At 32.1% G+C, this 20072-nt stretch overlaps 1 protein-coding gene and 1 long non-coding RNA gene across 3 annotated transcripts in view; one reads left to right on the top strand and one right to left on the bottom strand.

Annotated features, from left to right (window-relative positions):
• LOC124535068 overlaps positions 1–14981 on the top strand; it is a 52887-nt gene extending 37906 nt beyond the window's left edge. For both annotated transcript variants that reach the window (XR_006966781.1, XR_006966780.1), the window contains exon 4: positions 13343–14981. This is a non-coding gene — a long non-coding RNA (uncharacterized LOC124535068). The remainder of the gene's footprint in view (positions 1–13342) is intronic.
• Positions 1–19793, bottom strand: part of LOC124535067 (homeotic protein ultrabithorax) — a 121447-nt gene extending 101654 nt beyond the window's left edge. The window contains exon 1 of the mRNA XM_047111107.1: positions 18856–19793. Within this exon, the coding sequence (XP_046967063.1) occupies positions 18856–19315 (460 nt within the window). The 5' untranslated portion in view covers positions 19316–19793. The remainder of the gene's footprint in view (positions 1–18855) is intronic.
• Between the last annotated feature and the right edge of the window lie 279 nt (positions 19794–20072).

Here is a 20072-nt window from a genome sequence, read left to right as displayed (position 1 = left end):
ATGTAAAGCACTATAATCAATATCAAAGTGTACTCTTACAACAACTGGTAGTACATTTGTGTATAAAACATTGGTACAGAATCATTTAATTATTATTACTTCATTGTATTGGATCTTATTATTGGTTTCTATGTACTTTATTACTTAATAAGAAAACCTTATCAAACTTTTTTTTCTAAATTTGAATATACGAAGACGTTTCTTTGCCTATAGAAACTTGTATGGGAGAAACAAAATTTAAAAATTGGATTTGGATAATCTTATAACACCGTAATGTTTTTATTGTAATCATGTTTTCGGACGTGGGAACCACGGGAAGGGTAATTGATTATATCCGAAAATAGGTATTTCATAGGACGCGTGATCATATACTGCCATGATACACGCAAACTCGTTATAAAGACATTATTTTGGCCCACTTTATCTACACAATAGGTAATAATACGCCGCAAGTGACATAATTAATAGATAATTGAATTATATTTGTTATGAAAAAAATCGTACGTTTAAATTTCTAACATTCAATTTACTTACAAGAATGCTGTTGTGTAATTACTTTCTAATGGAATGCTTGTTGTGCACGTTTCTTAACAATTTTCATTACTTTATCTCTTATTAGTGAAAACATGGACAAACTTATCTATAATACATTTCAAACATACCTTCTTAAACATTTAAATTCGTGTTTCTTCAAATATTTGATAGAAATACAACATACTTGTGTTACAAAATGTTCACTTAAGTTTGAAGTTGTACTTAAATTAACGTTGATTTTGATATCTAAAGGTGTTTTTCATCATGAAATGAAAATCAAAAATATCGAATATTTTATTTCATAAAAAAATATGTTTACACGGTAACAAAATAATCACATGTATTTCGTCAATATGAGTACTAGTTACATTCACAAAATACAAACAAAAATGATCATCTGAAAACAACGTTTCAGATTAATAGAAAACCAGGCGGTATACACATGGACGGATATATTACACAGATGTGGGAGACAACAACTGTTACATTGCTCCATAAAAATTTTCTTTGTATTGTACAATTTCATCGTCGAAAACTCACAATAGATATAACCTTGTAGCTGACGACAAATTTAGAAAAATATAACATTGATATGACGTCGCCAGACATCGAAACTGGCGCGATATTTTGAAAAAACATGGCAGATTGCGTGTTAACGTTCACAACAAAAAAAGAGTGATGATAATTCCTTTAGAAATATGACCGTAATAATTACGGAACATTCCTTTAACAACAATATCGTAGTTCAAATGATTATTAGGTACCTTTGAAAACAATTCTCTACACAGTTAATGATAAACAATGTTTACAGGATTTAATTAAATTTTTATAATTCAATAAACAAGGCACCTATGATATAGGATTATAATATTTTTTAACAAAATGTGCAAATTAAAGGATTAGATATTTTTTTATTCATTTTGTTGTAATGCCTATCACACTTCCTTATTTTTATTATGTGTAAACCAGACGACAATGCTTACAATAACCGTTTCCACTACGTCCGGACTCAGCCAGCCACCGCCATTACTCATAACAAGAATTTTATATAAATAGAATCACTAATAGGGATTCTAACTTTATCTTTTTAATAAATTTTTAAAACTTGTACAATTTAATACCATTGGGACGAAAATGATAACGTTCTATTATCTCATATAAATATTCCAGCAGTGGAATTATGGGGTATGAATGTTATCCATCGCTGGGCATAAGAAGACATATAAACATATTTGGTTTGATACTAACTCAATGGTTTGGTGGCCCAGTTTGAACCGACAATCTTCATTCAAAATCAACCTGTTAAATCAACAAGCTTCAACTGTCGGCTTTTACATACAAAAGCTTTAATTCTCTATATCTTTAAAATCATTTTTACAAAATTTCTAAGAATTAACAAGATATATAAAATTAAAATGCTAACTAATGCTGATGTTGCGATATAGATTTTACTACTTCTGTACTAATTAGGAGAGTGAAAAAAAATTTTACTGCCTTAACTAATCTTAAGTATTCATAGGCTGAGCCGGTAACAACTTAATTAAGCCTTAATATTTATTTTATTACAGTATCATTACAGTTTCTTGCTTAAAGAATTTTAGATTGTAATCAAGAGGCAATTCGTAACATAAAAACTACAATAACAACTGTCGAAATGTGCTTCCCCATACTTTCACAATAAAAAGCGGTACAAGATTGAAACGAAACGAAATATTATCGGGTTGACATTTTAAAAGCCATTACTCAATAAAAAATATAGATAGAAGTGACACTAGATACAAAAACGAAAATAAAATGAAATAGTTAAACAATTAAGCCTTCACATAACGACCACGCATCGTTGCGCCTACAATGAACTTGAACCTTAAAAGGAAACTCATAAATTAATAAAAATGTTAATTTTATTCTTAATTATATAAAGACACTTATAGAAATTACCATAAAACAATGACTTTTAAAAGCGATAACTTACTTTTGTCTCTATAAATAAATATCTATATTTTTAATAAAATATCGTTTTATTAATAGAAAAATTAATTCACGAATCGTACCGAGTTGTCACGTCGTCCGGTCGAAGGCGCCTTTTAGATTCTATACAATGTCTATGAATGGCGAGAGAAACTACAATCTAGAGTTGTAAACACACAGTATCTCAACTAATGGGAGACGTTATTATAGTTCGTCACGTTCCATAATTGTACGTTAAACCACGTGGGTACTTGCTTTTTATTGGGTCCTTGAACTTGCTCACAATTTGGCCGGTCGATAATTCAGCGGCGAACACGTCCCCGCGACTACATTCACGTTAAAAATTATATCATTTAAAATAGAACAGTTGAACATTAGTTACGTATGAAAATATATATCCATATATAAATAGTATATAATTAACGAAAAAGTTATTATCCCTAGTTCTGATTGAATTAACGTTGTTTATTTTCAATTCAACCAGTAAATATTACTCTGTTAACAATAATTACATCGATCTTTGTACCAACGCTAAAGAACTATGTCTGCCTTCGGGCTCGAAAAACAAGTTAAAGGACTACGAATATCTTGCAAATTGACGCTCTGTTTAACTACCTAGCGCTTATATTAAAATTATTTATGGTCGCTGTAAAGGCCGAGAATTTTATTTGTATTTTACAACATTAATTAAATTCACATGAGGATGTTTAAAAACATCGCGGTATATTTAACTCTTCCGCGTATTACACGCGTATCTTTTGAATTTTTGTTTCGTAAATCTGTAGACGAGTCGGCGACAGACGCCTTAAATACAAAGTCAGAAACCTGGAGGTGAAAAACCAAACTGGTCTGAAATTAAATCAAACAGATATTTAGCTATCACAAAGCATGCTTACATAAGTCGATACTAAATCAAAACCTCAAAACTTTTAATTATGACTGAATACTAATGTAGTATGAGGTAAAGCCCCAGTATAACAATGGCAAATTGCTGATCTTTGACATCAGCGGGAACAATGGAGAGACGCGACTTGAGATTTATGACGTGCAGCGACTGTCGCGGTTTCAATAATACGCGGTCGGAGCGACCCGGCGACCACGTGACGCGGATGAGAAACGGGATTAGCGGGAACGGGTACCGTATGGAACTCAGGAAAACTTAGTAACATACAAAACATATGTAATAATTAAACAATAAGCGTCTTCAGGACGTGATTTCAGCGCTCGTAAAAATATTAATTGGAATACATGGCGGTTTAATGTTTCCGTTTTCAACGTCACAATTAAGCTTAAGTCATTTATTGTAAGTTGCCGCGTTCATAAAATAACTACAAAGGGCAAGACCAGACACTGTTAAAAGCAGTTACGAAAGTGCCTTTCCTGTTACCACAATGATAATATTATTTAATATTTCTAGCAATTATTTTTAAAACGAGTCAGTATAAGAATGCTGAATTAAGAATGTACTTGATTTCAGACAAATTTCATTTAAAAAGTAGATGTTTATCGTTAAATAATAAAAAGAACTGATTTTAAATTTCATCGATAATAGGCCACCTGCCTTAAATTAATTAATGCAGCACATCTCTAACCTAATTCATTTGCATACGAAGATTATTTATCGACGAGGCTTAAACGCGTAGTGGGTATATTTGTAAAATTATCGTTAGACAAAGGTTTATGAGCCTTCTCTATAAAAAACGAAGCAACTGTAAAAAGGTAAAAACTACTTCTCCGAATTCTTGGTTTGTATTTTTAGAAAGATTTCGAAACAGTTGTCCTTTGAATGAGACAATTAACTCAGACCGTTAATAATTACGCAACGTCCATTTTGAATTGTAAAGCAGTTAAGATTTCAACAGAACACAAGGTAAATAATAGATTTGTACCTGACGTTACGTTTTTATTATTCTGACCGCATGATTCTTTACAATTTTATTGGGCAAATTACCTAAAATTTAAGTTTTTACAACGTACAATTTTTTAAGGTTACGTAACCTAGTAAAAATACATGTTGTATCTTTATTTGAAAATAAAATTGGTACGTTTATTTTTCCAAGGCCATTATATTTTAAAAGTAAAAGACCGTGTAAAGGTTATGGTTGCTGTATAGATTTTTCTGTTTGAAATTGTCTAGCATTTAAAATGTTTAAAATTATACGGCCAAGGGAATTAGTTTGGATGGATTTAAATTCCGAATTTCCCTAAAATACCAATTCTAACATCTGTAGTGACGCAATCAAGCAGCTGATCCTATAAAATATGTTGTAAACAGAACCGCAATAAAAAGGAGGGAGCGTTAGTTGCCTCGCGACGCGCGACGACACGCTTGTAGGTAGCGCACACTTGAGCTTTTGTCAAAAATAAAAATAAACTGTCTAATTTATTCCTCAAAATTATCATTAAAAAAATAATCACTTTTAAATACAAAAAGGTGCTATAATTGTAATCCGCAAATTAAGTGATAAATTATAAAAAAATAAATACAAATTATCCTTCTAATAATCTCAACAAGAGCGATGTCATTTATCGATAACGACATTAATAACTTTAGGCGATGATCGTAAAATTATTAAAAAAATATTCGAGTCGTCGGCGTAGAGTCGTAAACTGTCCGTCTTACTGCATCGAGCTCGTATTGTGACGTTTATACGCGGACAGGTGTGAACATTATCTTAATTCAGTCGCTACTGCGATCGAGAGGCAGGCTTTACACTTAAATACCCAGTATCCGAACGTTTAGACCCGAAGTCGGTATCTGTTAAGTGACAATTATTTTCAACTCATTTGCCACGAAGTTGCATTTAAATTTTTATGAAAGATATTAAATAAAGTTTATCCCACACGTGCTTCGATACATTTCCAATTCATTATATATTACCACTTTTGATAGCAGTTGATTAGCTATAGAAGTGTGTGCTTGTTTGATATTAAAGTGTTTGTTAATACTTTTGAACATGTATTTATAATATCATGTATGCGATAAATTAAACTACAATATTATTAACCAATACAAACTCTATTAACGTCACGACATACTGTTTATACATCAATCCTTATTGAGTGTAAATAGAGGAGTCTTTTATCGTATTTAATTGCTAATTTATTCAAATTGACTGTTTTCATTCATTTATTGAAATTGTAAACTGATGCTAAAGCCTACTTATTCTTTGTGATTTAATGCTGTTTTATAAGATGAAAATGTATAGATAGTAAACTTAAATCAGTCGTAATAAGGATCAAAATTGGATAACTGAATTTTAAACTATTTTTTCAACTAATAATAAAATACTGTTTTTTCTTCACATTCAATGCTTATTAAAAGGAAAACCATTGGCTTTGTAGCTAAATATAGTAATTACATTTTTATGACATATAAAATCTCAAAACAGATAAAAATCCAAATCTTAATCTTCCAATCGATTTACAACGGATGTTATATATTAATTATAGATATGCAAATTAAACAATAATTATTTTTGTTAATACAAACCTACGTTGTAATAATTTTAAAATGAACATATGCAGAAGAGATTTCAACGGTAATAGCTTATTCGATTCAGAATCGAAGGTAAGTTAAGTATTATAGTGGATTAATAGCGCTAAATCGTAGTTTCAGTTTTAGCGAGGTCAGCGGGCCGGAAGGGCGGAGGTCGTAGCCATTCGCCCTCACCACCTAACACGAGCCTTCGCGTTCATTTTGATTAACTCCGTTTGTATACACATACGTTATTATAATATTTTTTATTCTATGATTAATAATTTTATTAAGTAGGCGAGTTCCAGTTTCTTTACTTTAATAATAAAATAAGGTTTTAAAACAATGTACGAATATAAGAAAAAGGGGCTCTCGATATGAATAACATTAGTTACGCAATTATAAAGCCAACGATACCAGCGTTGGTTTTTTAATCATGTTGTATATTTCAATATTTTTCATTAAAAAAATATTATTAACAGTCTAACTATTCCAAAGATTAACGCTTCATTGGCTTGTAATGAATGTTAGAAAATATATCTGATCACGTACGATTATTTCCACTGAATTTCATGAACAATTCAATCGATGTACAATAAATCAATATGTAATAAATAGCTATTGTCCTAATGATAAGTCGAACGGCAAGCGTATAATTTACTGTGTCCATCAAAAACGTGGAATGGGTAAAATATTGTAACATTACAGAATATATTAGTGCACCATACTTATTACATCGATGTATTAGTTCAGAACATATTGCTACTTTTACTTTAAATAAATACATACTAAAAAACATACAATAGATACTCGTACCTAATCTATATTAAAACACATATCAAAAGTTCTGTAACAAATACAATGGAAAATAGTACAAAAGGCTATTGTAATACAAGTTATAATACATTATTAAATAATGAATTAATTATTAATCAATGAAAACAAATTTGAACTAAAATACGATGTAAATAAACATAGTGCCTAGTAGGTAAGGGAAATCGTTTATTAAATTTCCATAAAAAGCATACGTTTCGAATTCGAGAAAACGATAAATATTAATAACTTATTCATTCAACATCTCAGTCAAGTATTTGAAATACCTACATTAGAAATTCTTTAGGAAATTATTATAGTATCTATAATTTCAGTTCGACTGGGTCTATATCGGAATGCGCTTATGGTACGCGTGCGAAATAAACAGTTGAAATGACAGACCGTACCGCATAAATTATTGAATTAGGGTATAATGTTTTGCTGGTATTTATAATATTTGCATAAATGCATATAATACTATTCCAAATTTGTACATAATGTGTCACTAGAATTATATTTACATTGTTATGTAACTTTAAATGGTCGATATTTTTAATTGTAATTTTGTTATGTCTATATTATGCATATAAACGAATGTTTCAAATAACTCTTAGAATAACATTTATCTGTCTAAAAAGGATAATATTTCTTTGCAAGTGCTATTATTCTCAGTATATTCATAAAACTATATGCCTTTATATCATTTGATCCTCCTCACAATTTTAAAATCAATTTAAATCTGAATTCTATGAATAAGAAAAAAAAGTCGTAGTCTTAAATAGACTTCCTTTTTATGTATTAAAACCATCTACTCTATTTTAAGCCTTTATGGCTCTCGTAACTCAAACTGCTGAAGACTGCTTGGTGTTGCTTGTTTGTCGAGACATATTTTCGCGGCGCGCCGGTTTCGTGCATTCGCATTCATAAACTACGCGGACTTTGACCCCTTAAAAACACTGACACATTTTTAACAAAAGGAATTAAATACGTATATCTATTATCACTTGTTTGTCTCATTGGTAACCGAATCACATATGTCAATATTTTCAATATAACACTTGCAAGTCACAATTCCGATAATTCAATTTTATGTTTAATGGCTAATTTAAAACACATTATAAAACTTCGCTTAACACACGGATCGCGATCGTATTTTCCGTTGTAAACATGACGACGGCCATGTTTTATGTATCGCGAGTGCAGTTCAGAAGGAAACTCTCATTATAATTCTGCGCGGACGACGTTGATACTAACATTCGTGCACTGACCGTCAAGCACATCTCCCGGAGCCGTGTGAAAAGTAAAAGCAAATCCTCATCCACCTAAGACACCTCTCATTGTTTTAATGAAAAACTCTACGCTATCCAGTCTTCACAATTATCACGCATTCATACTCTTCATTTCACAGGTAAGTAACAAAATTGTATTTGAAACTTTCTCAGAAGGTGACAGCTGCCAAAGTTGGTGATTATAGCGCGTAAATTGGCGATACGTGGGTCGCATGGCATGATCGGAGTGCTTTGCCGCGCCGCCGTCAAATTGAACTGTGGTAGGTCACGACGACGCCTTAACAACTCCGACGCCACATGCATAACGAACACTAGGATTCCTCTTACAACTTGCACAGGCTAAAATATATGGAACTGGACTATTTATGAACGTCCGTTAGATACGAATTTCCGAACCCAACTACAGCCTGTATAATCAACTAAAGGAACGCCGCTTTTGATTGGGAACGGCGGATAACTTAATTTCGTTGTCTTGTTAGCTAATAAATTATAATTTACGACTTTTTTTGGACATCGGCCGCTAGGAAAAAATGGAGTCTATAATAGAAACGTCTTTTTTTTTACCCGCATGTATCGCTTACGTTAGTTAGTCTTTCAACCGTTTTGTAGATTTGTAGTTCACTATTATGAGATAAGGAAGAACCTTGATTACCATTGTTGTCTCTTTCTATGAAACAGTCTGTATAACAAAAGTGAAGTGTTGCCTTAATCTGTAACTGAAGCGAAAATAATTGATAAATAGTTATTTTATTTCTTGTTCAAATTATTAAAAATATTAAGTGCATAACAATGATATAAAAGAAAATATGTTTAGTATAATTATAATAGAATAAAGTGTTTTTCCGAATCTATTAATATTAGCTCTATTATTATCAAGTTTTTCAACTCATATTAGGTAGGTAGTAAATATGTACTTATTATATAAATGTATTTTTTTCGTAATTTAAGTAAACGAACTCTACTAGAAAAGGACAGGTATATTTCATGTTTGCGTCTTCTAATATTAGAAGGGTTTATGAGTTAAGTGTGTGGAGGGGCCCATACATCATGGATATCGGCGCCGGCGCAAGCTTTCTGTTCTCTTACCGCCGTGAATATTTCAATTTTTGGAACGATCGTAACCTCTCTTTGACCATTCTCTATAAACGGAATTAGCTATTCAGTGCCGGGGCCATCGTTTCGATATACAAAATTAAGGAATATTAAAAATTTAGCATAGAAAAAGAATAGAAAAAAAATGGTATTCGAACTTTCACCAATAGTAGACTATAAAACGCTAACAATCGAATCGTCTATAAAATTTTATTGGTAGATAATTATCGGATTCCTACTGAAATGGTGTGATAAACTTTATTGATCGTTATATCGAGATCCGAGACGAATCTTAGAGTGGCGTGACGGATCAAGGAGATTCGCCACGGACTATAACATAACGTGTGATTGATTAAGAATAATTAAAAAGTAGCAAGCGCCTAATGGCTGAGGTAAGTGAACTTACATGCGTGCACTGCACGTATTTATTCTGATTTATCACATACCGAGATAAATAAAGTCATTTGTTTCATAAACATCGTTACTCATTTTCATAGCGCATATTAATTAAAAATATTTTTTTAGATTCCCTACTATCGTGAATAACAATGCTATAAATAATATTATTTCTTTAAGCGCTAAAGAATATATTTAATATTTTATCTGAATAATGCTACAATAATTTCCAATTTACACATTAAGATACTATAATTTAATTTAAAGATAATACGAATTGATTCATTCGAATCGTTCGTTATCGGCGTTTCTTATTTACCTTCCTCTACTTTTATTCGCGATGTTCCTGATCATTTTTAATGTTTATGTCATTTTAAAATGTAACAAAAGCACTGAATAAAAAGCATTTCAAGTAAAAAGCCATAGTAGAATCAACACGATTAACCGACTTAGTTTAAAAAGAAGACACATTGTTCTGTTAAACGCTGGTTTCGGCACGAAGCCCTCTATATCAAGGAAGCAATTCTACAATGTCACAAAGCACAACGATCGTTAAGCAATAACTGCCTCTATATCCTTTTCAATAGAGTCCACCTAGTGTTTGGAGAACAGAAAAGGTGTTATTTTCGTGTGCTAGAAAACTGAGCGTAAGTGTGAAAGGAATAAAAATTATTATCGCTTGACATATTTGAGATTTTTGCATCGAATGAAAAGGTGGTGCGGTTATTTATACGAGGTGTATGTTGCCATGCACTGTTTATGTGAAATTAAATATGGTTTAATAGTTTACTAGAAACGGGTTAGGGCTCGGTTTAATAAGTTGGCGCAATTTTATAAAACACGACATACTTCATACAGCGTCAACTATTTTGTGCAAAGAAACGTTTAAGGCGATTATAATAATGTACAAACAATTTACGTTATTTTCTCTCGTACACGCGTCGATCTGAATGCGTAATGTTGAAGTATGACAAATCGTTACTCGAATAAGCGAAGCGTTAAAACATCACTAATAAGTGATTAAACGAAATCGTAAGATTTCTAAAACATGTTTAATGATAAAATGTAATAGATTAGTTATATATCGAGCCCACACTAAACTTTAGTTCGGTCGATTGTAGTGGATCCGTGGATCTTGCAAAATTATTAATTGCCGAGCAGTCTTCAAGCGGCGAAGATAAGGCGTGTTCGCCATATTGAGCGAAAATATATAGTATTCTGAAATCAATGGATCTACTATCTTTATATTTTTATTTAATTAGAACGTAATCGCTCTCTTTTAATCGCATACAAAAAACTGTTTCACGCCCCTTTCTTATGGTAAACCATTAAATACTTTTACTTATATGCACGTGAGTGTTACATTTTCAAGGAAAAATGCACAATAAAATGCGTTATGCTATTTCTTTTTATAGGTTTAATTAAATACTCAGAAAAATACTAGTATTCAACTTCATCGCAGGTCAAAGGAAATCCAAGCACGTGTGTTATATTGTCTCTTATAATTGTAGAGTTAAAGCTACATAGTTGTATTCAAATGAGAAAAACTGAATGTATTTAAATGAGCCGTCTATGATTTCCTGCGGTAAATATGAGTATAATCTGTGTTATATTTATTCATAATTACGTTGGGCGCCCTTTCATATGATTGCAACCTACACGTGTAATTAGTGAGCACAGAGCGGTTCGAGTTTCTCATATAATTTCATTTGAGTAATCGCTCTACTTGACGATCGACTTAAATGGCCGTGAAATATATATTGCTATACATCTATATAAATATATAAAATATAATAAAAATTTAAGTTTCGATTTCAATAATACGGATAATGAATTAATAACTAAAGTAAATAACTAGACTTTTAGTAAATAAATAAGTATAATTATTAAAATGTAACTATTCCTCTAAAATTACTCATAGCAATTTTGCAATGTTTAAAATGTTACAGCTGTCGAAATTTGATTTTGATTCAGCCAATAATCCAGTTTAGACGGCCTCTATCAAAAACTATTTTGAATTTAATTTAATTCTTATATATTTTATTATGCTTTTTCCTATCGATTTTGCTTATTTATATGAACTCAAATATTAATATTAGTTTATTATATATTTATCAAGTATATAAACAATTTATATAAATAACTGTTTTACATTATTTTTACAACTGGGATATCAATAATCATGGACTTTATCGTCTTTTCGTTCCGTTAATATACTTATACTTATAGAATATTTATATAGTATAATAATTTAAAAATAAAGCTGTGATATGGACATATGGCCTAAAATAACACCCTCGGGCAACCGAACCGACTAACTTCGAATGTATAATAATACCTATTTATCCATAAACGTAGATATATGGTGCATTATATACATTTCATTATAAACATAACACGATTATATACCTATAGCTTTGTTTCGTAACTGTTATGAAATTCTACTAAATTATTAGTATAAACATTTTTAATTAAATCTATTGATCATTACTCTTTATTTGAGCTTTTGAATTTGTATAAAAGATATAAGAAGAAGCTTATTACATAACAAAATATGTAAACTTCTTTGTCTCAATCTTTAATGAAAAATAACATTATAATATATTTTTGAATTATAAAGAAGTTCGTGTTAGTACTATGTTACATAAAATAAAATATAAAAAAAAACTATTTCTCTTAAGGGTAAGTTATATCATTGATGAAAATACCAATTATAGATTTTCTCAATGGGTTATGAAATCGAAAATAAAAGTAACCGATACAATTTCTCAACAAACAAAGAGTGGAATCGAAACAATTGTAAGATTACTGTAGAGAGTCACGGTTCGGTTGTACGTAACCGATGATTTTCAATGCAACGCGTAATAACCTGACCCCGCGGTTCCCAGCGAGCTGGATTTCATTTACTATCTTCATACAGCATTATCTACTTAGACACACTCGGATTTTAGGTGAAATCGATTCACATAGGTCATTAAACTTAAATGCATGTAAATAAATAGCTTATCAAATTCAATCTATATAAATATTATCAATGTGAAAGTAACTCTATCTGTCTGTAGCTCTTTCCCAAATGAACCGAATTTGATGCAATTTTTTATAAAACAAATTTGAAATCCAATTAAGGATATAGGCTACTTTTTGCCTAACATGACAAACAACGCCCTAAAACGCGAACCAAGCCGCAAGCGACAACTAGTAAATTATAAATATACCTACCATATACACATGCTTACATGTTATATGGGAAATTGAATTATTGTAATGATTACGCATGTATTAGAACCAACAGTCTATAATTATATTGAAACAAATAAGAATTGTGTATGTTATTTTTATACGAATAAATTATCTATATATACCTTTTTGTCCGCTTACTAAGTATAAGCTATCACTGGCTAACTTATGACCTGTGTAACAGTTAGTGCATGTTAGATACTTTTTGTTGCATGAATTATAGACTTCCCAAGTGTTAGAAAAAAACCGAATAACTTTAAACAAAGTGTATGTGAACATATATAGTTTTCTTTTTTGCAAAGAAAACAATTAATTCAATAATTACATGCAACTTTTACTAATGCAATATTAGTTAAACACATTAAAAATAATTTTCAATTTATAAATAAACTTACAAGCTATTTAAATTAATATATACCTTATATTAATATTAATCTTAACATAACTCACTCCAGATATACCTAATACATAAAGTAGGTATATCGCATATGAAAATAATGGTATTATTATAATAAAATATGTGTTATTTTTGCAGCGGCGCATGAGTTTCCGAAGATCACAGCGAGCTTTCGTCGACAGTCGCACACAAAAAGAAAGTACGCACACGAAGATGCACCCGGGTTTCATATTTATCACTTCACAGCTGCACACCTATGATCGATCCTTATCCAAGATGGCCGCCGGCGCGCCGCGCGAACAGGCGGGATACAAGCGCATGCGCACCTCCTCCGCCATACCGCGGACCCGTCAATCTTTTTCACTGCACGCAATTGATTAACGCATTCTACTTATTAATTATATTATCAACACTCTAAGTTCAAACAAGCGTGCTCACTCGTACACGATTTTTGCTGCACTAAAATTCAAAAAACTTAGGCGTACCTATTCAAAACTTGAAAGCCATAAAACATATCTCCCCCATTATTAGTTTATGGCTTGCGAGTTGCGACTGTTACGGGGCTATTATGTTGTTATTTTTGTGTGTATTCAGTGTTTGTTTTGATTGTGTGCGGTGGACGGACGAGCCAATTTGGGGAACCATTACAAACGCTTCTATTGAGTACGTAGAGCATTCTTTATGAACTACTTGTCAAGGTCGTTTCATTTGTCTAGCCGTGCTTAAGTATTTGTTAAAGAAGTTTTTGTTTTTTCGTGTATTAACAACAATGTTGTATATTTTTTTACATCTTGTATTTATAATTAATTATTATAAACAGTTGTATAATTGTTATTCGATTTAAATTTTGTAGTGATAAAAATTGGTTTGTTTTTATATAAATAAATAATTGTACTTGTGTGTATGTATAAAACTAATTTAGATTCGATGCGCATCGAAAACATAAACTAGAGCACTCTTCTTGACGTGTATCATGAGTCACGGATGCCTTAGTCTGCATTCTATAGAAACTAAAGATTTATAACCGAAACTCAAGTAAAGTGCGATGCATATAGAAGTGCGAAAAGTAAATTCGAATCAACGATTTACAACAAAAACCAAAATATGTAAATATTTAAAATCACTTCATTTCACCAATACTTTATAATGGAATGGGATGAAATGAAATGTAAAATTATGCAAATTCCTTAAGAAAATAAATAATTTAATTTCTTTGAATTTTTCCACAGAGTTTATATTGAATGCTAATCCAGCTTTTGTAGAACAACTTATTGGCAGACATCATTCAATTACTCACGATAAAACAGCAAACATTCTTTGGAATGATTACATCCTACACAATAAATGTAAATACAAGCTACTAAATTTACCTCCAACTATGTTAAATCAAGTCAATTAACAATATTTAAACTTTATCTGAAAATAATATAAACTCTCATTTCGCTATATATTTATAGATTTCAATAATATGAATTTATTAGATAGTCGTTTATTTGATTAGCTTCAGCATTGTATTTTGTTATTCGACGCGCATCGAAGTTGTAAAGTAGAGCACCGTCCGCGGCGGGCTCTGAATGACTCATGACGTATTCCCAGCCAGTTAGCCGTACGTTTTGATTTTACGCATTGAATATTTTAAAAATGCGGTATTAATTCTTTAAGCTGCTTTTAATTTGTTTAAAATAATCTCTGAGATTAAATCAAATGTCTGCAAAATGTCGTCAATGCGACGGAATGTTAACTTTAAGTACTGAGTTTTATAAATTAATTAATTAGACGCAGTTGAATTTATATTTAATTTCGAAATAACAGAAAGTACTGAAATAGTTATTTCGTAAATAATTTATTCATATTGTGTATAATTTCGTTAACAAGTTTGACAAATGAAATAGAAATTAGTAGTAGTATTGTGCAACCATTGTAGTTAAGAAGACTTGAATAATATGAAGTTCTCAAACTTCATACAGTGTTTGGATCGTAACTTGTTTTAGCGGAGGCAAGTTTGCTTCGTTCAAACCACATTATCGCACGTTTTAAATAATTGAGGTTCGTCCATTATACAAAAGATTGGGTAAAGGCACTTGTACTTACAAATTACTAGAGTATACCGCCGGCCATTTTAAAATAACCTTGAAGATTAATAATTGTGGTACCGCACTTATCTGCCAGCTACCGTATTCTAGATAGCGAACTAGTTCATATTGATCGATCAGATTATTTCATTCTGATTTTAATAGAAAATGTTACAAGCTAAAGATTGCGGATTTTAATTCGGTAGGTACTATTACTAGTAGGTACTATTTTTTCATCTGAAAACATGATAAAACCTGCATGTTTCATGTTAAACTGCTATAAATATATTAGTGGTAATAAAAAGTAAAATTCAATGGATAACATAGGTATGTAAAATTAGCTTAATGATATCTTTATAAGCAAAATAAAAGATCTTCGCCCAGCTTCGTGACAATCACAAGCTGTAACTGTACTTAGTATAATAACCAATACTTAAATTACCTACATGGTAAAATGTTTTCGAAATTTATAATTCAATCGATCTGAACAATTTGGAATAAATTACGAAATATTTCACGTCGAAGACAAAGAATGAAATCAATTGCTCTCGAATTCGAAATATAAAAAGACAAATTGAAATAATAAGAGACTCATGTACAGAGGACGTGAAGGAGCAACTAGGTAGTGATTACAATATCTCATTTCCCTTTAATAAAGGAGCATTTAAAATATTCTGCCTCGAGCGAAATTCAGTCGCCAATTTTGGAACCTGTTTAGAAATTATAGGGTCAGGCCTCAGCTTAAGGTTAGATGCAGGTTGTAACGCAAGGCAGAAAAACTCTACGAGCACTGAAGAAACCCTTTTTTATATTATAAATATGCATGTATTTTTTTATAGTTATATACAAATTGCGATACATGTTCTGAATAAGGATTATTGGAAGATTTTTTTCTCACCAAACATTCATTTTATGAAAATATTCCAAATATATCTTGAGCTATTTTTTTTGTTTCGTTTATTTGTGCTAATGACCTGCACTTTAAGCGCATCATCAAATTATTCTCCTCTTTAAGCTCGTACGGTTAATTACTAACAAAATTCTTACAGAATGTGTAAAGAATCGCTGTTCCGTACAGGGAAATAAGTTGAACATTAATCGTGATTTAATGAACATTATGATAGAGCGCCATCTATCGTCAACGATATGTATGAAAATAATTGGATCCAATATAAGTCTTACCTTTTTTCTTTTTAATTTCGATTAAAAATAAAAATGTTCTCCTCTATTATATTGAATGATATTTCAACTGAAAAAGGTCACATGAAACATCTTGGAACAACGGAAAATGATTGGAAACAATATTCAAAGATTTGCACGTTAAAACCATTCTTATGTATAAGTACATGTGTAAATTGAGTTATATTTAGAATAATATAAAATTATAAAAGACTTATTAAATAAAATTATCCACGCAGCCACGGTTTCACAAGAGGACCCTAAATCAGAGTTTGTATGCAAACAATTTCTGACGAGTGATTTATAAGGAACTACACTTTGCTTTTTTCTCCAAGAATTAATTACACGGCTACATTTATGTTATGTTTTTCCACGCTTATGTGATAAATCATTTCGGTAATATAAAAACACTAATTAAGTTATAATAAAATGTAAAAATTTAATTATTAAATAATATTTAACTACATTTTGTTGAAATTACGAGCTTCATTAAAATCAGGCTCGTAATTTTTAAATATGGAATAACGTCTTTTAAATTGCGATTAAAGCTAATTATTTAATTTAACTTGAAAATATAATTAATGACATAATTAAACAACAGATCTGAACCAATCAAACTTTTTTTTGTATATAATGTCGTAGACTAAAGAGGTTGAAATCAACGTTCCAATTATGAAAACAAATTTGTCGCATTCGAAATACAAATAAAATTCGATAGCGTTCGAATTCGTTATAAGGACGAGAACAGACAAGGCTGGCCTCATACGGTCCACATGGACACGGCCTTGTATTGTTTTCGCGGGCCGCGTTGCGTGAACCCGAGTGAAATATGGCCGACAGTTCGACTACTCATTTTGGTTATTTTTATTTTTTAGGCCGTGTTACTTAATTTTATCAAGTCGCATGAGTTATGAGAATCAGGACCACACACGCGTCGTGTTAATTACGCGTTAGTAATACGCTTACCTCTGCATGTCACTGGGATTTAATTCTAATTGATATTATACGAAACAGGCTCTGATGAAACAAATTGCAAAGTATAACACTGTAATGAGGTAAAAGATTAAATTAATTTCCGCCTCGTGCTTGCAATATAAAGGTCTTAACATTTGCTCATTGAAATTAAAATTGTATTTATCACAAACAAGACATTCAAATAAGAATCTCATATTAAATAGATTCCAACAAGTTATCTCAATAACTTGATACTAATTACTTATTTATGCAAATAAGAATAATTATTATCATTTTTAGTTTTTAATTTCTTGCAATTGCTATATCGAGCGTTAGTGTCAAGTTCGACATACGGAATAGTGGCTGTGTTGGTTAGCACTTGAAGCTAAAGTTAATAATAATGCGCCCAAACTAGACCGGGCCATTGACCCGGGCGGGCGGAGCGGCGCTCGCGCACCCAACAGCTCTAAAATGTAGCATGACAAAACTGCTAGATTCATTATTCCTACCCGCAACGTGTAAAATTTTAATGAATGAAATTCTTTTATGATTTGTTTTTTTTTTTTTGTCTTTTAGTTAGTGCTAGTCTGATGATTTTATCTTTTTTTTTTACATTTCAGTGCAATTTTATTCTTGATTTGAAAATGAAATAACTAACTATTGTTAATTCGTATCAATTAAATGAATTATGTAGAGAATTCAGTTTAAGCAGCTACATTCTTTACTTTATTGCTAAATATTTTTTTATTAACTTATATCAGAATAGTCTTTTAACATGTTATATTCGTGATATAGACACCAACATAAATTATAATATATTTCTAGATTTAAGTAAGGGCAGTTAAATAAAAATGAGTTATGTGTAGGTAAAATTTAAATTTATTTCTTTCAGTTTTATGGTATTAAAAATATAAGAAAGAAAAATTAATATGTTGATTATTACAATTGTGTTACAATATAAAAAAAAATATAATAATATAAATATTTTAATGCAGAAAATTGTGATCATAGTATTTTTTTAAACTTTTCAGTCTTACAAATTACAAGTGTCATAATGATTTTTCGCAAATGATTCATCCATGTAATGTATTTTAATTAATATAAATGTTTAAATAATAAATTGAAAGCTACCTCTTCATTTCCTATCAGAACCTATTGACATCTTATTGGAAGTCATTACTTTCTTTTATTACGAGATCACATCGATTCATTCGGGATCGGCTACATTTTAGAGCTTTCCTCTAAGTCACTCTACAGTTATTTTGATTTACCGTTAATTAATTTCATTTGCTTTTGCTTAGAACATATAAATTATGTTTCATATTTGAATTAAAGGCTTAATGAACTGATTTTTTTTTTAGTTTATAATTCGTGAAACAATTGTCTTTTAAAATAGTGATAGAACTTTTATTCTGTTGTGGCGTATTTAATGAGAAAAAATCTTACCTGCAATGGCCATCCAAGGATAAAATGTGTGATTGGTGGGCTGATGTTGGACCGGCTGGGCTGAGGCTGCGGCTCCGGGTAACGCGCATTGGTTTCCCCAGGGAAGGGCTCTGCCGGGACTTGATGATTCACTGTACCGCGCTTCTGGCGTGCACGCTGCGGGCCTCACGAGTGCCCCGAGGCCTGAGCCCCATGCCTCTTTTCCTCCATAGCCATTCTGTTGCTCACCACCCGCTTTGGAACAATCTGCCTTTGCGTATTGCTGCTCTCCCGCGTAAAGTTTACAAGCGGCTGCTACTGAGGCATCGTATGGGGAGTCCTGAGGCCTCGGCTGGTGCAAGGCATGGGGTTGGGCGTACGTCAGGCCCAGGGGAAAACCGCGGTACTGGTCGCCGCCACCGCCGCCCTGATGCACTCCATGGGCCCCGTAGAAACCACCCTGCTCGAAATAGGAGTTCATTCTGATTGGTCACCGACACTAACGTCACTGAGTTAGAAAACACTTATGTCATCGCGGCCCCACGCGCCGTGATAACGCGACCTCCGCCGTCACTCCGAATAGATGAGTGAATATTAACTTTATTAATTTTATTGCCTATTAAACGTCACTCGAGCGTCATAATGTGTTTCATCGGCGATAAAGGCCGGTCGACGTGTGTTTACTTTTTACGATTATTTTACGACTCTGAAGCACGTGCCGCGGGTTTTACGAGTTTTTAAACGTTTCCCGGTTCGGGGTGGTGTCGCGACAGTGCCGTCGTCACGTGCGAGTGTCTGAGGAGTAGTCGCTTTGAATTGTGCTAGTGGACAATTGGACATGTGGTGAAGGCGTGTGTCGCGAGCGAAGTTTGCAGTCGCGTGTGGCGGGAGCGCGACTATGTGCCGGGTGCGACCGGCGCGACTCGGCTCACGCAGTCTACTGAGAGCACGGAGAGACACGCGCGCCGCCCCGCGCGCCGCCTGCGATCGCAACACCGACGATTGTTCCGTCCCCTTTTCGCTAATGACTATAAATATTATCAGTAACGCTCTCTTTTCCCTTGCTTATCACTCCTCCTGAAACACGTGTCTTCGGCCAAACCCGACCACTATGACCAAGTGGTCATAGCTTCGACATCTATCAATGGTTAAAAAGTCAAGTCTCTACAAAGTAGGCTCTACAATCTGAAAATACTCTATTTGTATCACATCATAAAAGTTTTCAAAAAAGTTCTAAA

Source organism: Vanessa cardui, chromosome 14 (genome assembly GCF_905220365.1).
Source record: "Vanessa cardui chromosome 14, ilVanCard2.1, whole genome shotgun sequence".
In the NCBI taxonomy this organism is placed as follows: Eukaryota; Metazoa; Arthropoda; class Insecta; order Lepidoptera; family Nymphalidae; genus Vanessa; species Vanessa cardui.
The sequence above is the reverse complement of the archived record's forward strand: the minus strand, read 5'-3'. Positions and strand labels throughout refer to the sequence as shown.